General features: G+C 48.5%; 2 protein-coding genes across 2 annotated transcripts; one reads left to right on the plus strand and one right to left on the minus strand.

Moving 5' to 3' along the window:
* Nucleotides 1-2: 2 nt before the first annotated feature.
* On the minus strand, nucleotides 3-19,782 carry LOC105569797 (histone-lysine N-methyltransferase setd3; the record flags this gene model as incomplete). Its single annotated transcript, XM_012026526.1, has 7 exons — nucleotides 19,363-19,782; nucleotides 18,245-18,736; nucleotides 17,415-17,538; nucleotides 921-1,035; nucleotides 710-862; nucleotides 171-494; nucleotides 3-74 (listed from the first exon to the last, which is right to left on the minus strand). Coding segments are annotated over exons 1-7 (1,404 nt in total), but the record flags the coding sequence as incomplete, so codon positions are not given.
* On the plus strand, nucleotides 7,988-17,113 carry LOC105569704. The gene is made up of 2 exons (XM_012026376.1): nucleotides 7,988-8,843; nucleotides 13,361-17,113. The coding sequence occupies exons 1-2, from the start codon at nucleotides 8,712-8,714 to the stop codon at nucleotides 16,385-16,387; spliced, it is 3,159 nt and encodes a 1,052-aa protein (XP_011881766.1). The 5' UTR covers nucleotides 7,988-8,711; the 3' UTR covers nucleotides 16,388-17,113.
* Nucleotides 19,783-20,286: the final 504 nt, after the last annotated feature.

A 20,286-nucleotide genomic window follows, 5' to 3' on the forward strand; every position in this document is an offset into this window, starting at 1 on the left:
TTTTCCGTGACCCTCAGTTGTACCGTCATCTTTTTCATTTGCGGCAACGTGGTCTCCAGTAACTCTAGATCTTCCTGCAAAAAAACAAGGAAATATTCGTGTTGACCGTGATCGATCAGTATGGACGGTAGAGTAAAGGCAGACGGCGCAACATTAAGTTTCACTTTCACCTTCAGTGTTGTCGGATAATTAGCGATTAAAAGCTGCAGCCTGGTCAGCAAAAATTTTCTGACATTCTCCTCGACGACCGTCTCCAACGCACAGTCCACGTGCTTCAGGTCGAAGACCTTGTCCGAGCGTAACCAATGCGCGAGCTCGGCTTTTCGCATACTGAACACACGCAAGAAGGCTAATAGAGTATCGGAGATGGGCTCCGTACCCGGCTTTAGTAAAAATTCTCCAACTGACGGCAAATCCAGTTTGCTCAGCAGTTCGATCCGCTCCTTCTGAAGGGAATCCGCTTTGCTAATACCGAGACGAAGCCTGAAGCCATCCTGCGAATTGCGACATGTCTTTGTAAATAATAAGGAGAGATTAGCATTGTGAAATTCTTCACTACAGATTCCTCGTTGAGATCGACGTTGATCTTTCGCTTTCTCTAGCAACGATATAATTGGACTCGTCGGTTGCCCTCGTCATTTGTAAGCTCCAATATTGAACGTTTTAGCGAGAGACCAACGTTATTTTTTAAACAAACAAATGCGCATACCTGCTCGTTATCCATGCAAACGAAACCCGAGTGTACGAAGAAATCGGAGTTGGTCCTCGGGCCGTAACTTATGAATACCTGCTCGCCTTTCTTGAAGTCCCGCAACGCGTAGCACTCGCAGCGATCCGAGGTCACGTTGAAGTCCGTCGTCATCTATAGTAATGACAGAAAATGCATTGCTCGTTCGCGCTCCATTATCTCCATGACTTACCCTTCCGTTCTCGTGATTGCACATGTCCCACATCGGGATTAAAGCGTGTATCATGCGCGAACCATCCGGACTCGGGATCAGATTCTGCCTCGTCATCACCGTGGAAACTGCCCAGCTGAAAAGTTCATTCGACGTTATTATCGGCATCCCCATTAAGATTCCTCAGTTCAGCGTCCCAGATTTTTCACCGAGGCTATAATCTAAGCCGAGAACACCGCTCGGACTCGAGGTGAAATCCGCCGGCTATCAAAAGTCGCCGTTACAACGAATGCGTGCGTACCCGCGTCAATCTCCGGAGCGTGAAGCGCTTTCGCTTTCGGGGCGAAATTGAGGAAGAGCATTATTAACTCGCCGCGGGCAAGCGGCTGCTTTTCGGATACGCAAGAACTTGACCCAGAATTCCGGAAATGAACATACAAGAGGATTCATCACCCGACGGACTTTCTCCCTCTCTCTCTCTCTTTCTCTGTTCGGAGAAACGCGCGCTTCTCACCGTCACCGTCGCGCGTCCTCCACGTGGGAGATGGTCGCGTGTTACTCCCGTTCAGACGTTTCATCGTCTGTGCATATAATAAGATCCGTATGCGCCTACACCGTCGGCCACTGTGCCGGTTGCGTGATCGAGCTCTTCCTCGTGTAGAACAAATTAATTCCAGTAAACCGTTTCGAGCTAATGACGCCTCATTGTCCACCGAGGATACGGCCTACTTCTGCGGCCCTTGCCGTTCAACATTTCAGACGATTTATAGAATTCGGGAGAAAATCGGAGAGCTCGTTTCCAAATCGCCTCGAGTCCGTGTTAAGAAACGGCAATTAGAAGCACCCTACGAAAAGCTATAATTGCGTCGACTGGCTGTAGAAAGTTCCGTGATAAATAGATTGTAATTGTTCTAACGCGTGTCTCTCACTGAACTTTCTACAGTTGACGCAATTATAATTTTTCGCAGCACGACTGCGATTATTTTTTCACGTGGGCTGGCAGACCTTATTTAAATGAGTTCAAAGAACGGGGCGAAGCTCTTTAATTCAATTTGCAGCAGTTTTACGCATTCCTTAAAATTGAGAAGCCACGAGGAAGATGAGCTTTGAGAGCAAGTCGATTTGTATTAAATTATTAGTTCGAACCCTGGCTGAGGTACTATTTTTCGCAATAAGAATAATTTACAGTACGGGGAAGAGGGGGGGGGGATGTGAATGCTAAATGTAGCATTTAAACTATAATTACAAGTCATTTATCGATTGGAATATGTGAATGTGCTGACTCCACCCGTAAGAAAACTGCGAGAAGAAACCGGCGCGCAGGACAAAGGTGGAAAGAAACGGTATATGAATTCGCATTTTAATAAATTACAAGTATAGACTACCTACACCTTGGCCGTTTCTTGTATGCTGTTTAAATTATTAGTTGTTGTTCACGCACAACAAGCGTGAACTCTCGAAACCCGCTCACTCCTCGTTACTCTTTAACGTCAAGAGTGTTTGGTTAATTAATCATTTTGCTTTAAATTCCATCTTGAAAATACAGACTGACATCAAAGGCCAACGAGACTCGCGAACAAGTCAACGACACCGCGCGAAATATTTAGATCCGATTGGGAGATAAGGTCCGCGAGAACAGGTCTCTGTGCGCAATACCGCAAAATGATACGTCATTACTTGGCGAACCGCCATAATCTATTACGCCGCGCGGGAAAAAATCGCGAGCGAGTAATCGATAGACGGCACAATCGTGGCGTAACAATAGAAATGAACTTTTAGTGGGGGGGGAGAAAGAACAAACTCCTCGTAATAATTACAGAAAATCCAGGCATCACCGGCCGCAGTGTGCCTCGACGCCGGCTCGGTTCTTACGATAAAGAGAATAAAATTTCACGGTCCGTTGACAGTTCGCCGCATTTGTGCGCTCGGGGTTCATAAACTCGTGCAACTCCCGGGCGGCCTGCACGCAATAAGAAAACCGCACGGCGATTACTCGTGCGTTAAAAGCAACGATGGCACGCGCAGCCGTGCGTCAGCGCTGAAAATGATTTTTTTCAAAAAAGGAATTTGATGAAACCGTGCGTTTCGCTTTTGACACGCTTCGTAATTCGATGTTGCAACGAGATCGCAGCCCGGCGCGAAGTCCTCCGACATTTCTTCTCTTACGCGAGACGAGGAAGAACGCTTCCGCCTCGAAAGTCCCCGCTTATAAATTAGCTATCGGCGTAAACCGCGCGTCGCGCGGAAACGTTTCGTTCTCGAGATGTTAATCGAGATGCGCCAGGAAGGCCGGACTTGTCATGAAAGTTCGGATCCGTGTGAAAGTGCGCGGGCTCTTTACGAGTTCCTTGGCTCTCGCGGACCGAGATACGCGCGGCGAGGGATATCGCCGAGAGCAGCGAGGCGCGCGCGTTCTCCAATGTTCCCGGCTCCGGAGGAAAGGCTCTCCGCTCCGCCGCCGTTTCCTCGACACAACGCTGCTCCGCGTCGGCATTTGCATGCGTGCGTAACGCACGCGTGTGCGCGCTCGCCGCATGCTGCGAAGGCGATCACGCGTGTCTTTCGCGGAGCCCGCGCGATAGCGTTCACCAACGTGTGACGCTGTAACCGTATCATTAACAATAACGCGCCGGTAAGACCGGTGAACGCGATCCGTATCGCTCGCAATGTTTCACCCTGGCTTTTGCCGTCGTTTCTTCTCTTCGTGCCGAGCGCACAAAATTTCTGTATCGTTCGGAATATTTAACAGCGCATGTATTATAATAATACAGCGTATAATATATAAGTGTAATACATATTGTGTGATATTTATTTGTATATTATACATATACAGGGTGTTTCAGGGTAAAGTGTCCTAACTTAAAATATGAACTTAAGACCTCAAAACAAGAAAAATCTTTCCTCTGAAGATATGTCCGTAAACGTTTTGTTTAAGAGATATTGACATCTAAACATTTTTTCATTATAAAATTTTATGAAATTGTTATCGGGTTATAACAAATAACCTAATAGTGTGCTTCAAATACTTTATTACCAAAAAACATGAAAACTTTTACTCAATTATAAATTTTGTCCAAAGTGACGGCCCCGAACACCGAGACAGGCCTGACATCTGTCTTTGACGGTAGCAGTGGCAGAGCGGCACTGAATAGCTGTAATTGTTTCACATCCTTGAATAATTCTTCCTTGTAAAGAATTAATGTCATTAACCGGCTTTTCGTAGAATTTTTGTTTAATAGTACCCCAAGCAAAAAATCCAATGGTCCGTCAAATCCGTCAAAGACAGATGTCAAGCCTGTCTCAAAGTTCAAGGCCGTCACTTTGAACAAAATTTATAATTAAGTAAAAATTTTCATATTTTTTAATAATAAAGTATTTGAAGCACACTATTAAATTATTTATTATAACCCGATAACAAATTCATAAATTTTATAATGAAAAAATGTTTAGATGTCAATATCTCTTAAACAAAGCGTTTACGGACATGTCTCCAGAGGAAAGTTTTTTCTTGTTTTGAGGTCCTAAGTTCATATTTTAAGTTAGGACACTTTACCCTGAAACACCCTGTATAATGTAGAATGGCTCTCCCGCATACATTTGCTGAGTGTCGATTACGATAGTTGACCATACGGGTTTATTTTTTATATATTGGAAAGATCTTTATACAAGATCCTTCATAAAAATTGTATCTATATTTATAGGAATGACGTATTTCGCACCGTTAACTTAATTAACTCAAATAAGCTGCTAAGCTGATGTCTAAACTAGTGGGGCATTGACGTAGCCAATGCCGTAAAGACTAACATGTACATTTATGCATGTAGAAGAGGTTGCCCAAGCCCTCGTAATGCGAAATTGACGAGCGCATAAATAAATATATGTATTTCGTCATAATACGGGCAAAAGTCTCTATAATGACGTGTAATATAGTAACCGGGACAGAGAAACATTGCAGGACAGGATCCCCGCGTTAGAAATCTCCAACTGCCAACGCAGCGTTTTGCAGCGGTCATTAATCAACGTGCTTGCATACAACGTCCGCGGTGGCATTTACGTACTGACGTAAAAAAAAAAATCATCGGAATATAAACTAGGCCGCCGGGCACTGGACATCCAACTGAAAAGTACAAAAGTTATCTGTCTGACAATTAACAGCTCCTACCGTAAATCTCTCTTAAACGTTTTTACAGCCAAATCCCGGACGGTCCACTTTACCGTGAAACTGAGCGAAGAGTTTGTATACAAAGTGAGGGGAGCCTCAATGAAAGAGAAAGACGCCGTCCGGTGCGTTATATTTTCTTATATCGACACGTTAGATTGGAAAGTATCGCCGGCGCTCGCGCGCTAGGCATCATCCTTGTGGGTTACGAGAACACGGGGGATTTCATTACGCACGGTAAACTAAGGCGATCGCTATTATTTCCAGCGTGAAACGTGTCCGAGGCCGGTCGGCCGGTCCCTTCGCCGCGGCGCGGCGCACGCTCGCTTATCGCTTATAGAAAGTGTGCACCGAGAAGATCTCACGATCTCCGATTCATCGCGCGACCTTCCCACGTGCGCTCGAGTGTGCATCCATCCCCCCCATTAGCGGAGCCCGTATATCAAGCGATCTATGACCGAAGCTCATTTCCTAAACATCGAGTGCTGTTTAATAGATGGTCCCAACTGTATATCTTCTGGGGTGTCTGCGACCAGTTAATTTTTTCGGCGAGGAAAATAACAGGCTAGGACTAGACCAGGACCCGAACCTTCCGTCAATGTATGCCAAATTTTATCTGATGGATCGTCCAAGATACAACGCAGCCCGGCCCCGATGTCTATCCGCACCACAGCGAGTTGCGAAAGAACCGCATCATCATTATCCTTGTCCCCGTCATTGTCATTACATCGTCGTCGCTTGGCCGCGCGGTTCATTAGCGACGGACCCGCGTCAGCCGGTTCTCATCTACCGGGGAACTCTCGTTAATTTTATTCGGTCGCGTTACGTGTTAACCGCCGACTATCCGCGTGTTATAATTAGCTGCATAATGCGATAATTGATACAAACTTTACGCGAGAAATAACGGATTCACACGCGAGAGCCTTCGAGAAACGAGAGATTTCGTTGTTGGCCGCGGCCAACTAAATTCTTCCCGCGTAACAGTAACCCAAGACTCATGAGAAAGAAGCTGTTTGTTACTCTAATAATTTGCCGTTTTAAATCCGTGAAAGTACAAAGGCGGAAAAGCACGGTGGACTGAATAAGAGAGAGAGATGAGTGCACAAAGGGAAGACGATAAATGTCACCGATTCAAACGCTGAACTTCCGCCGATATTAATGGTTCGTTGCAAGTAGGGTAATATAATTCTCGTGGAATTATCATGAATTACGTTCCGAATTTCGTTGGAAAAAAAGGTATCATTTTAGGAAGAGGAGAAAGGAGGAGAAATCACGGCTGTTACAAGTATTGTCTACGTAAATTACGCGTAAAAGGATAGTTTGCATAGCCTATTGTTGCAAACGATCGGCACACTTTTCTACTTCGTGCTCGCGTTCGCCGCGATCGTAATTTGCCATGCCGCAACGTGCATTAAATACACGCTGGCAAAACGCGATGCGATTCCTGTTGCCTCGCTTCTCCGACCGCGCGGGAAATGCCCTCCGACCTTTTGTTTAATGATATGCAAAGTGCGCGGATTCAGTAAACGGGGGAAAAAAATTAAGGCATCACGTACCGTGCTCTCGTGCAAAATTAACACCCGCGGTTCGCGTGGCTTATCGCCGCGCGTCCAAGTGCGCGGAGATACGCGCGAGGAGTCGCGTGAGATCCCGCTAGCACGGTGTGTTTCATCGCAATCGAAGGCTGACGGTGACAGATATACGCACGCGGCATTTGCATTAACAGAGTTTTCGCCTCAGGCGCTCAACGACTTCCTCCTCCTTTCCTACGCGTGGACTCCGAGCGGTCAGTCGCGATGGATAAAACCAATAATTGAGATATCAGCAAGTAAACAGCCTGTATCGATTCTTGATGGCCTCGTTACACGCAATCGCACTTCTTTATATACCAACAGCGGTTACTTAATAGTACACACATATCTTTGCGTCATAATCTTAACGATGGCGTTTTCTTCCCCTCGCGATTACCTGACGTTAAGACACGTATCGAATGTCCCGGATCGGGTTCCCGAGGTTTGCGTATCTTTAGAAGAAAAGGGGAGAACTTTCAAAAAGTCGACCAGACAGGCAAAAAAGTGATCTTTATGTCACACCGTTTCGACCTCTTCATCGGGTCCTTTTCAAGTGTAATCTAATGTTGACTAAAAAAATTTTATTCATGCCGAAACAGAATGAGTTCATGAGTCTGTGGCAACACATTCATAATGTCATGTCTCGGTGGTCTCGGTAGTCAGTGGATTTTTCTTAACTTTTACTTGAAAAGGACCCGATAAAGAGGTCGAAACTTCTTCTTCTTCCTCGTGTTAGGCTTAAAAGGCTATTTTACCCAGTAAGGAAACCTCCAATCTGGAGGGCTGTGCCCCTAAAAGAATATGTGTAACAGGATACTTTCGGTGGTTACTTCCCTCCGGAAAAGTCTGAAAACACCAGTGGTGTTCGTGGACTTGAACTCCGGATCTTTTCGTTCGCCACGAGGTCGAGACGTTGTGACTTAAAGATCACGTTTTGCCAGTGATCGACTTTTTAAAAAATTCCATTTAATTACCACCGGCGACAATGAGCTTCGCTCAATTTTGTTCAGAAGAAAAAATGCAACGGTTGCGCGTCCTGTAACGTCCCATCTGAATGCCCGATCACTCCGCTGAACAATCTCCGGAACAGTGCCGGGCTTTCTCCTACGTCCTTTTCCTTTTTTTTTCGCGACGCTCGACGTGCAACTACACTTCCCAATTTGGGAGCGCAAGGTGCTTCCTCGCCGATCAAATCGCTCGGCTCGCGGTCGTGATTACCGGAATTTATCTCCCCCGAGCGACTCGACTCGGCACGACTCGACTCGACTCCCGGGGAGCATCCCGTGTCGAGAGCGGGCGATCGCGAGCAGGCAGCGGTAGAGGAGGCTCGCGGTGGAAGACTCTTTTACTCCTCTCGAGTTTCACCGGCTTACTTAGGAGCGCGCGCGGAGAAAAGCGACGTCAGTTCGCAGGGGCGATTTGCCGAGAGCGCAGACGAGCGGGCCCGAGTCCGCGAAAGTTTTACACCCGAGCGAGACACACGCGAGCGGCTCTCTTTGCGCGGGATCGAAGATGGAGAACGCGTTCGCCGATCGCGATGTTCTCCACGCGGTGACTAAAAGGAGGCTCCTCTGACGCGCGAGTAAAAGAGAAACTGACGAGACGAGAGGGCGAAGGGAGCGTGCAAAGGGGCGAGAGTTCGGGAGTAGGACGTTATTCCTCGGAGTGTCGGAGTTGAACGCTGGTGAACGCGAGTGCCGCACGATGGATTAGAAACGCTGATACGAGCTGATGCAGCGGACTAATTAATAATTATCTCGGTGCAGCGCGAGGGTAATTACGAAGAGAGTTAATTACGAGATCGTCCTATCGTAATCGACTGTTGTTTTTTTTTCTACGACCCGGCGTGAATCTCAATACTGATTCGACGGATCAGGAGTTGAGCGCGCAACTCGCCTGCATGGTTCTTGAGGGTATCCTAAGTTTGTGCAGTCGGAAGAACGCGGTCTTCGTTATTCTGTGCGCCCTGGTGATTTACGTGCACCTGATCGCGAAGGGCTACGACACGGAGTGTCACATCGGCGAAAGGGGATCGCGGTGTCGCGAGGACAGGGCATTGAGGTTCCTGATCGGCCTGTAACTATGCAGAGGGTGTTCACCGTGCTCGCGCTCATCGCATTCGCGTGTGACATCTCGCGCGACGTTCTGGTCCACGGCGATCTCGCGAGGAAGCCGGAAGCTGCGGGACGGAGCGGCGGCGGCTATGACTACCAGGTAACCGTGAGAAGCGCCGTTCTCGCGCCCGGCGGGCGCGCACCTGCGACGAAAGTGTGGCATTCCGGCGAGGAAACGAGACGTCACGTGCGACAGAAGTCCCCCGTGCGATCGTACATCGAGGACTCGAGTGGGAATCTTCCCACTCGATTTTTCCAGCCGATTATCTAATCGGCTGGAAAAATTGGCCGAAAGATTTATTTGTCGAAAAATGAGGCCAGGAGGCGAATTTTTAATTGAATTTATATAATATGTCGCACGCGCGATGTTAATTAATTACGAAATGAAATTTTTTTTATCACGTAACTTTTTTCAAGCCTCCGATTTTTATCACATCGGGACGCAACGTCGGACCGTCCCCTCGCGAGGATTTCGCCAGTTTTCGCGCGAGGCGACTTTCTGGAGCGGCGTTTTAGACGCGAAGGGGTGAACGACCGTTTTATCCGATCGCAGAGCCGAAAGTCGTACCACTGACGCTCTTAACCGGTCGCGATTTTTCGCAAAAACTGGTTAGGTTGCGAGATTTTGTGACATTTCTACTGACATTCGTCACGCGGGTGCCTCCGAGTGATTCCAAGCCGAGCGGGAATGCACGTATGTCCCGATTGCGAAACAATCGTGACGCTCGCCCGGTGACAGGTTCAACCAGGCCGTAATTGCGTTCGTTTGGCGTCGTTAAACTTGAGCGAGTCAAGTTAAGCGCGCCGTGTTAAGAACCTTTTTTAATTCGCGACTTCGCGCGCGAACGACAAAAATTTGACGGAACGCGCCTGGTAAAGACATTACAGTTTTGACAAACGGCTTAAGATTTTAACGAGATCAGTTTCATTCGGGCGGAAAATTGTAACGAAATCAGTTTCGTTTAAACGGAAAATTTTAACGAAATCAGTTCCACTGTACCGCGCTAGATATTATCTGCTACAATGTAACTTTTCACACGCTTTCTTTGATAAGCAGCCGCTTTACATTACGACGATTCTAAATCGATTCTCCTCCCGGCGCAATTTTTTTCTTTTGCTCGACTTTTCGCTGTCGACACATTGAAAGCTTCGTTTCCACCTTTTACGTCACGTATCTTTCACTTTAACCGTCGAAAGATCACGGCAAATAAAATTCGCTGAAGCGTAAATCGCTGAAACTAGTTTCCGATCCCCCGTGAGCATGAAAATGATCGACACCTCAGCGTCGAAACGGGCCTCATTCTTCTACCGTTTATAACTTCAGGGAAAGTGCGCGATTTCCGAGCGGCCTTACGTATCTGCCTTGTATCTCTCCCGACTGCCGTTTTATTTTCCGCGAAATCAGCCGCGAGATCATTCCCCGCCGCGGGTGCGCTTTTCCCCCCCCGGAATTTTTCGTCGATGCGCCTGGCCGCGAGATCGATGCGCAGCGACGAGAAAACTCGCGCGTAAACCGTGAGAGAAAGAGAAAGCTGGTACCGCGCGCGGAAAGTTCGAGACTTTACGAGCGTTTTGTCGCGTATTTCGCCGTATCCCTGATCTCGGAGCCGAAGGCGAGGAGCACCAGGAACGAAATCCAGCGCGGAATCCGGCCTTCGAGACAGAGACACATAGATAGATATGAGAGAGAGAGAAAAAGAGAGTAAAAAGCGCTTCGCTCGGGGCGAGTTCTCTAAATTGGAGAAAACGTACAATTATAAATTTAACAGCTCGTATTGTGCGGCGGGTAAAAAGGATTAGCGCGATACGAGCTCTGGAACGCCGGCCGCTAAAATAAAATCAGTGACGAATACGAAAATCCGCAGAGTGGGCTTCCTCGATCGTCGAGGGTCGCCGGAGAGCGAGGTGCGACCCGGGGGGGGAAGTCGCGTAAATTACTCTCCCGCGATTTCCGTTACTCGCGAGAGAGTAATTGCGAATGATTTCCCACGTGGTCCGCGAATATACGAGATTGGACCGTGGAAAAATGGGAACGCGCGCGCGCGTCTTTTTGCGGCGAGAAAGCGAAGTGAAAATCATCACCGCGCGAAAGCACGGAACATTGTATTAATGAAGTTACGAAATGCTTTAATCTAACGCTAATGAGCCGATTGAGCTAACGCCCGCTTATGAAACGCCACAATGGCCCCCCCGCTTGCGTTCGATCCGTTTGCGCCTGACGCACGGATGCTTCAACGGATGCGTAACGGAACACTTCGGATAACGAGGAGCTGCCATTGTGCGAAAAGTATAATCTCGATTCAGATCCCTAATAATGACAATTGCAAATATTTAATATATAAATTAATGCAGATACGATCAGAAAAATTAATTAACGGGCAAACACGCCGGTCGCGATTCGTGCCGCCAATTATTTCACCCGTGCATTGTAAACAAATAGTAACCCGAATTACAGTAATTTCAATGGCGAATTAATTTGGCCGCAGGAAAAATTGTCGCTGCGAAACGAGGACGGAAAAGCATCTGCGAGCGAAGAATCGCGCGCGGCTCTCTCTATTTCGCACATTCTCACGCGCGCGCGTCCGGCTTGCGAAAGTAAAAGCGAGAAATCGCCGAATCTCCTTTCAGCGCGAGGAAGATCCTGACGAGTAATCGAGAGATATACGCGGGCGAGATCCAGTGCTCGCGACGCGTGCTTCCGCGGCGCGTCGATCAGCCCCGCGGGGCGCGCGGTTTTTCAACGAAACTGGCAAACGATCCGCTTGAAAATGCCCCTTCGATCTGGAAACTTTCGCGAGAGGCGCATCGTGGAAGCGAGTAAAGCCCATATCAGACTACGGATTGAGATTAACATTAGATTGAAATTTGACCAATTACAGTAAAAGTTACTAAATTTGAGATTAGTAAACTTTACTGTGATTGGTCAAATTTCAATCTAATCTCAATCCCAATTCGTGGTCTGATACGGGCTTAAATCACTGAAGGCTGGACTCGAGGGGGAAACCGCTGCCCAAAATCTTGTACACCAATGCCCACTAATGCCCAGTGGGCATAATGCCCAAACTAATGCCCAAAAATGCCTAGTGATGCCTAGTGATGCCCAGTAATGCCGCAAATCTTTACACCACAATGCCCTCAGCGATTTCCCCCTCGGTTGGACCCTTCCTCCGATTTTCGCGCGCGGACTTCGCTCTAAATTTTCGTACAAACTGCATTGAGAAAAATGTCCGATAAAATATAATCGGATATAATCCAATTACACATAACAAACGGATGTATTTTAATTAAATTGTATATCCGATGAAAAATATGATTGGTTTTTCAATCAAATTTTATCGGTAACTGCATTTCGTCGGATCATAATTTAATTGGAAAAATTAACCATCGAAAACACTTAATTAATAAATAAAAAAACACTTAATAAAACATTTAATTGGTTTGTCCGGTGCAAATTTTTCCCAGCGCGCGCGAGCGTGAATTCGCTGAAATATACAATCTTCCCGCGGCGGAGGATCGGTTCGCCATTCATTGTAAATGTAAACGTTCCGCGGGGATATTTGTAAAGCGTTGCAAACACCTCAATATACTTTCTATCGTTATGGTCGTTGGCCTTTACCGTCGCGCTCACAATCGCATGCCTCGTTTAACAACGATTTCCCGCGTGACTTATGACAAATCGCAATTCGCCGAAGTTTAATTTTACCCTAGCAAGAGATTTCAATGAGTGGCAAATGTCGCGGCTAATTTGCTCCCATAAATATTCACGGGGAACCTAATTGATTTCGCGAACGTGACCGTTAAATATTATTAAACGGAAGTATCATTATCGGGAAACTTGTTCCGAAATAGGAAACGATGTTTGCCGCGGAATGCACTTAAAATTGCTAGATTGAAGAAGTAAAAAAAAATTAATAATCCGGTGTGAAGTGATGGTATCGCATACTTAATGTATCGTAATTACGATATCCCGTGTGATAAAAGAGCGTTTCAATATTAAAATATTTTCTCAACCACATTGCGCATAACTTTGCACGAAACTCTGTTCAGAAGCATTTAATTAAAAACTTACTCATTATCGGATCTTAACGCTAGAAATACCGAACGGTCATTTCTGACTGTTTCTTAGATTAATACTCTATTTCTTGGGCAAAAGATAGGATTCTGAAACTTTTCAGATTTCTAAAATCATCGATCAATCATTTGATCAATCTGATTGACCAATGATTTTAGAAATCATGATCAATCATTTGATTGATGAAAAGTCATAAAATTTCAGAATCCTATCTTTTATACAAGAAATAGGGTAGAAGAAAGTTCCCTATTATGAGATAGGATTCTAATATGGGCTAGCGGGGTATCTGTTGAATTAATAGACGTCATCAGTTGATCCCACCATGAATTTACTGCCCTTGGAGCGAAATCTGTGGAAAATTTATTGTTAGATGTAATCGTTGAGACAAAAGATTTGTGATTGAATTCGGGTGTTGAAAACCTGCTATCTCATACTAGAAGCCTATCTCATAATAGAGGACTCTCCTCTATTAATCTAAACAATAGGGACGGTAAGGAATGATCGCGCGCTACTTCTAGTTTCAAGAGACGTTTCTACTCTTTCAGACGGAACCGCGCGGACAGCCGGACGTCGCGGAAGTGCCGCAGAGTTCCGCGGAAGTTCGCGAGCGATCGAGCGAGCCTCCCGTAGGCAAGTGGAGGAGCAACGGCGAGGCCCTCGAGCCGAAGTGGCGCGACGGCGACTCCGTACCTCTGCTACCGTTCGCCGACTACCGGTCGTACGCGAGGGACGAGGTCGAGGATGTTGAGCAGGAGGACTCGCCGGCGACGAGTCGCCGACCGTTCAAGTATCATTACGCGATCGATCAACCGGATCGTCCTCGAGAAAGCCCGGCCAGGCGACTTCCGCCTGCGGACGGTCACGACCGCGAGGCCTCGTACCGAGGTCGGGACTACGGGAATCCCGACGAGGATTATCCGCGCAAGAGACGTCGCCCGCCGAAGAATCCGACGTTCTACGAGGAGACGATCGACGGCGCGGCGAGCAGCGACGGGAAGCGCGGTCGTAACGTCGTCGACGGTTCGTTGAACGACCGGGAGGCCACCTGGAGGTACCGCGAGGCCTTCCAGGCTCGTCCCAACGAGTACGAGCACGAGTTCAGCGACGAGGAGTACCTGAGGCCGCGCCCGAGGAAGCGGCGGCCGCCGCAGAACTACGAGTTCGCTCTGGCGAACGAGGCAGCGTCCAACGACGGGGACGAGGAGTCGAGGGGTCCCCCACGAAGTCCGTCGACGGAGTCGTCCGACAAGCAGCGAGAGAACGCGCTCGAGTTGAAGTCACTTCTGAAGATGCAGCAGGAGGAGGGCTCGAGCCTGTCGGAGATACTGCAGCGCAGAAATCTGACCCTGAGCGACCTCCTCAAGGGGAAAGCCGACGTGATCAACGCCCTGAAATCGAGGATCGCCGACGAGTCCGACGAGTACATCGAAGAGATGTCGAGGGTGATGTCCGACTCGCTGATGAAGCTCGCCGCGACGGTAACACCGCTCTGGGGGACCACGCAAGCGTCCGCGACGTTCGAAAGTACCACGCTGAGCACTACGACCTCGGGCGCGATTCCGGACAGCTCGGCATCGAAGGTGACAGCCGCCACGGACGGAACGAGCGACCTCGAGGAGACCTCCGGCGAGGAGTCGGGAGAGGCCGAGAAGATGACGCGATCCGCGCAGAATTCCTCGTGGCTGCGAGCCCCGACGACTCCCCTGACGCTCTCGACGATCACCACGTCGACGTCGCCGCCGCCGCCGATCGCGGTCAACTCCGCGGAGTACTTCCTCAACGACGACGGCAACGCGGAATCGACGAGCGACCACGCGGCCAGGCTCGAGAGCCTCGACGAGGACGAGATCATGGAGTTCTCGGACTTCACGGATTTCAAGAAGGGAAAGAGCTCGGCGGCGCCGGTCTGGTCGAGTCCGCCGAGCGAGAGGATCGTCTCGCCGCAAGCGCCTCGCGACACCGAGTCCACCTTGAGCATCGAGCAGATTCTCAATCCCACGGAGCGGATCAAGCCGGCGGATGGTCGTGAGAACAATCGGGATGACGACATCGGTAAAGATGATAGAAAAACGATTCGGGCTGGCGGCCAATCAGTTCCCATCGGCGTGCCCGGCGCGGAGGATTACAACACGTTCATGGAGGCAGAGTATCAGAGCGACGCTCCGAAGACGCTCGAGGACGTTGGGAAATCAAGTGGGACAAAGGATCACTCGGGTAAATTTGACGCCGCTGTGGGCCGGGTCGAGAAGAAACAGACCGCGAATTCGGCTGATGACAGGAGGGAGCCGCGCGACAAGAATCACTCGGCCGAGTATCATCAGGTGATTCGATCGCCGGGAGAGAGGACTCGTGATCGCGCGCCGGAGAACCATCGGGACACGAGGCGCTACGAGGAGGTCGTCTCCGAGATCGAGCCGGAGGCGCGAGCGGAGATCTTCGAGCTGTTCGCGTCCGGCTCGGCGGGCAAGCGGCTGGAGCGTCTTCTCAAGTCGAGGAACATGAGCGTGGAGGAGCTGATTGCCCTGCGTCAGCGGGGCTCCAGCAAGGTTCACTTGACGGAGGTGTCGCGACTGAGGGTGTCCAAGCCGAAGAACCAACCAGCCTCGGGAAGCTCCAACAACGAGGAGACTGTCGCACCACTCTCGTCCACGGGCGACTCTAGCAGACATTTCAGCGAGGGTAAGACCTCGGAAAAGGAAGACGCGAAGCAAGAAGAGACGATTAATCGATTCAGAGACATCATGAGCTACCTACACGACCCGTTCTTCGACAAAGACGTGGAGAACATGTCGATGTCGAGACTGTTGGATCTCGTCGAGCGCGACAGAAACGCGCAAGGGGAAACGACGTACCCGGAGAACGACACGCTGAACGGACGTATCGATGGGCTGGAGAATCCCCGTCGAACGGTGCAGATCGTCGACTTGCTGACAACATTCGGTTCCCTGCCTTTCGCCAAGGACGTGCAGCGGCAGTTCGAAGCTGAAATCGATGCCAACGAACGCGAACTAGAAGTGAGGCTTCCGGTAGGTAACGATAACGCGAGTGTAGTGGTGATCGACGGGGAGGAGAAGACTCTTCGATCGGACAACTCGAGCAAATTCCACGCGGGATACGTCGAGGAGGTCGTCAAGGAGGAGCCGAACGTCATCGATGTAAAAACGACGGTGTACGGCGAGACGGCGAGCGGCGCGAACGGCGGCGAGGAGAAGAAGACCCTGTCGAGGGTGAAGCCGAGCATAATAGCGAGCGGCGCGATCCTGGGCGTGACGATCGTCGTGTTCCTGGCGATCTTCATCGTGTGCCGGATTCGGCAGAAGCAGAGGTACACGTACAGAAACACGTTCTCACGCGCGGTGTTCCAGGGCCCGGTGATGGCGGCGCGGAAGCTGTCCAACTCCAGCAGCCTGAGCGCCGTGATGGTGAACGTCGTCGCCACGTCGACGACCAAGAGGCCCGAGAGAACCGAGACGCAGGAGGCCGTGGAGGATTTCGACGGCAAGAGCGATATGGACAACGACTCGTTAGACGCGAACGATAGTTGGGAGACGATACCCGATTACGCCAAGTAACTCATCGCCGGCACAATTGCACGATCTAGTCTATTAGTTTGGCGCAGATGGTACGTACATCGGCTTTATTTATTAAGTGAAGCAAAAGCTGTGTTAATTTTCAATCCAGTCCTAGTTTCATAGTAACGTTTACTTTGAACGAAATTATTACCGTGAGTTCCTTGTGTCGTTTTAAAAAGTGTTTTCAGTTTTACCTTCGAAACTTTTTGCAATTATTTAAACCAATAGAGACACGTGTGAACTTGTTGCGCCAATCTAATAGAAAACTGCCAGTATTCTCGCATATACTTATCAAGGATGAGTTATACCTCGAAGGCTGATTGAATAAAGAGAGCTACATTGATCGTCAAGTTACTCGTCGCGTTATTTCACTGAGAAGAAAGTAAACCAGTTCCATAGTATGTATATACGTGTTTGTTTAAATTGTAATCAAGCAATACGAAATTACGAAAAAAAAAATGCAGTTGAAATATGCAGTTAAATTATTCTCTAAACAAGATCTTTCAGACAATAACTGAGCATCGTAAAATTGCTAAGCTATTTTGCTGAACTTCCATGCTTATAATATATAAGATGTATTTATTTATAGGTTTATATATATATGTATATGTGTTGTAAGAGTTAAATTTTATAAATAAAACTGTAAATGTCATTCAAGTCTCGATCGCGTTTGTAATTTCACCCATCCCTGTTTAAAATTAATTACAATTTAATTGTTCTAATTACTAAACAACCTATGAGAAAACGCCAATGTGGGTCACGAGGCAAGCTTGTAATTTTCATATTTTAAAATGTGAATTCATATACCGTTTCTTTTCACATTTGTCCTGCGCGCCGGTTTCTTTTCGGACCTGACGCAGTTTTCTCACGGGTGGAGTTATTGTCGTCAGCAAATTGACATATTCAAATCGATAAACGATTTTGTAATTATATTAAAAATGCTACATTTAGCGTTCAATACCCCCCCCCCTTCCCCGTACTGTAAATTATTCTTACTTATTGCGAAAAATATGTTCTAATTACTTACCAATATCTCTCGTAAGTGAAAACATCCTTAAGTATCGCTGAGACGGCGTTGTTGGTGTTTTGAAACACCTTGTTAAAGTAGGAATACTGCCTCGCGATGTTCCGACACTGCTTCAACGCGGCCTCTGCGTAAAAGACATAAAGAGTTAGAATGTGAGGAACCGAAGACCATAAATTGCAAGCTACAAACTAAAAGCCGCGATATTCAGGGTTGGGAAATACTCCGGCTTAACTTCGTTACTTTCTCTCCATCTGTAACTGTAACTTCACTCAGTTACATTAACAGCCACTTTGTACGTATATTTTAAACCTCCGCATATCGCATCAAGCCTTGCCGTTGCGCATAAATAAAAAACGCCTTTATCGACGCTTAACAATTCAAATGCAGATTTGATGTTTTCACTTTTATTGCAAGAACGTAACTGCAAAGTAACGATTCGTCACTCTTTGAGTAACTGCAACTGTAACGCGTTACTTTTCAGAGTTTGAGAAGGATCACTTTGGTTGATCGAAACGTTTGACTTGCTCAACTGTATTTAACATTAAATCTAATATGATTTCCGCAGCCAACACCTAGCGTTTGGCTCTTATTGCCTCTCTATGCTCCCGACGTAAATGTTTATCAACCAAGTTACCTTCCAGAACTGGTAGCTTGCGACTGTAACATCTTTAGCGAAGAAACAGCAACTGGGTACTTCAATAAAGTAACTTTCCCAACCCTGGATATAATCTATTGATGCGGAAGTGACGCTGTCTTTCGTATATCTAGCGGGAAGCGAACGTTTGGACGAAACAATCTCACGTCGGATTCGCGCAAAACTGTTTGTGTACCTAACGTGGGGCTGCCTTTCAGCTCGATCATATCGTTGGTCTTCATGTATAAAACTGTATTGTAACTGCTCGGAAGCATATCGAGATAAGGCTTCCACTTGGAGTTCTCCTTGTGCCTCTCTACGAGTAGCGCTATGGCCAACGCCACCTGCGGCATGTGCTGCACCAGCGGATCGTTTTGCAGAACGGCCAGCTCCGTCGCCGCGGTATACGTGCTGAAGATGAGCGCCCTGGGTATCTCCAGGATCAACTGGTTCTCGGCGAAGTCGGCCTCCGCCCTCAGCCCCAGATCGTAGCCCGGAAACTCGGCGACGCACAGGCCGTCCACCCGCGCCCCGTTCTCCGTCAGCCAATCCACGAACTGTCCAACCCCCTGGGATCGCTGCGACGACTCCGTCTTCATCTCCTCCAGGCGTTTAACCTTCAGCAGAACCTCCGATATATCCAAGTAGTTGCTCCATGACTGCGTCACGTACGCCGGATTGCTGCTCACTGCAAACACGCCGCCGAAATAGCATGTGAAAACAAATAACTCGCCCAGCGGTAACTATAGAACGGACCCTCTCCCCCCCCCCCCCACAACCGGTCGGCTAGAGGATAAGTGCGGGAATGTGAAAACTAAAGGCAATTGCAAAAACCATACCGAAGGCTGCAATACAAATCTGCTGTTGCTACGAGATTGATAGCGAAGAGTCCCCTATTATGAGACAGGCTCCTAATACGAGACAGCGGAGTTTCCGCTAAATTAATCGGCGTCGTCCGTCGGTTCCACCGCGAATTCATTGCCCATTGAATCCCGTTTAGCGGAAAATCGATCGCTAGATCCCGCGGTCGTTGCGAAAAAGGAAAAAAAAAAGATCCGCGATTGAATCAGACCGTTGAAGGCCCATCTCATGTCAGAGGACTCTGCTATTGTGTCTTTTATACATTCAGCAACGCGTACAAAAGTAGAGCGCGGTAAAAAATACCAAGTACGACGCGTGCCTCCTGTTATCCTCCCGTTAATTATCACCGAGCATACATCGCCGAGGCGGCGGTCTCCTTCGTGGGGGGGAAACAACGCGAGGCTATGCCGCCCTCCGACGTGTCCGGGGGGATAATTCCGGGCGGGTACTCACGATGAAAGAGCTTCTCGCACAGGACATTGAGCTCGTGCCTCCTCGCCGCGGATACGTGCCTCTGCTGCGTGGACGGGCCCGGTTGTTTACCCTTGGACGACGCGTGAGCCTTCCTCCTGCCCATTTTTGTCTACTACCTCGCGGCGCTCACGTGGCTCCCCTTCGCGCTCGGACGCATTATAGTGCGTAACGCGCGGCGCCCACGACGTCCAGCCGGAACGGACGGCCCTCGCCGCAACGAAAATAGCACGTACGGGCGGCCTGCGTGCGACGCGGCTCCCGCGATACGACGCGCGACATAACCTCCGCGGGGCCGCCGAGCGCGTGCCGCGCGGCCTCCCCGATTCGATTCGATTCGGCTCGGCTCGCCGCCACTCTATTGATTTTCCAATTTCTGCCAGGGGTCACCTACTTTCGCGGCCACTTCCCCCCTCGGATCGCCCGCGCGCTCCGTCTCGGGGCGCCCGATGCCCCCCTCCGCTGCGAGGACGCGCGAAAAATTGACGATTACAGCACGACCGTACACGTACATGCACGAGAGATTAATTGAATTACGCAATTTCTAAACGCCCCCGCGCTTCGCGACTTTGAAACAATATTGAATTATTAATATAAACGTATCGATTATTTATAAATAAACGCGGAACGGCGTATAAATCAACTCTCTCTCTTCGTATTTACCGCGATCGGCGGTTCGTATATCCTGCGTTCGTGAATTATAAATGTACGAGACACGCATGCATAAATGTACATACAATTGATAAACGGCGCACTTGTGTATTTGAGCTTATATTGTATTGTCTTTATAAAAAGTATGTATATTTAAACGTGTATAGTCTATATATTAATATATATATATGTATATATGTTAATATACAGGGTGGGTCTTAGCTGCTGCGCGGGCCCTTTTACCATGAGAGATGG

The sequence above is a fragment of the Vollenhovia emeryi genome, unplaced genomic scaffold (assembly GCF_000949405.1).
Source record: "Vollenhovia emeryi isolate VEMERY1.0 unplaced genomic scaffold, V.emery_V1.0 DF939123.1, whole genome shotgun sequence".
Taxonomy (NCBI): domain Eukaryota; kingdom Metazoa; phylum Arthropoda; class Insecta; order Hymenoptera; family Formicidae; genus Vollenhovia; species Vollenhovia emeryi.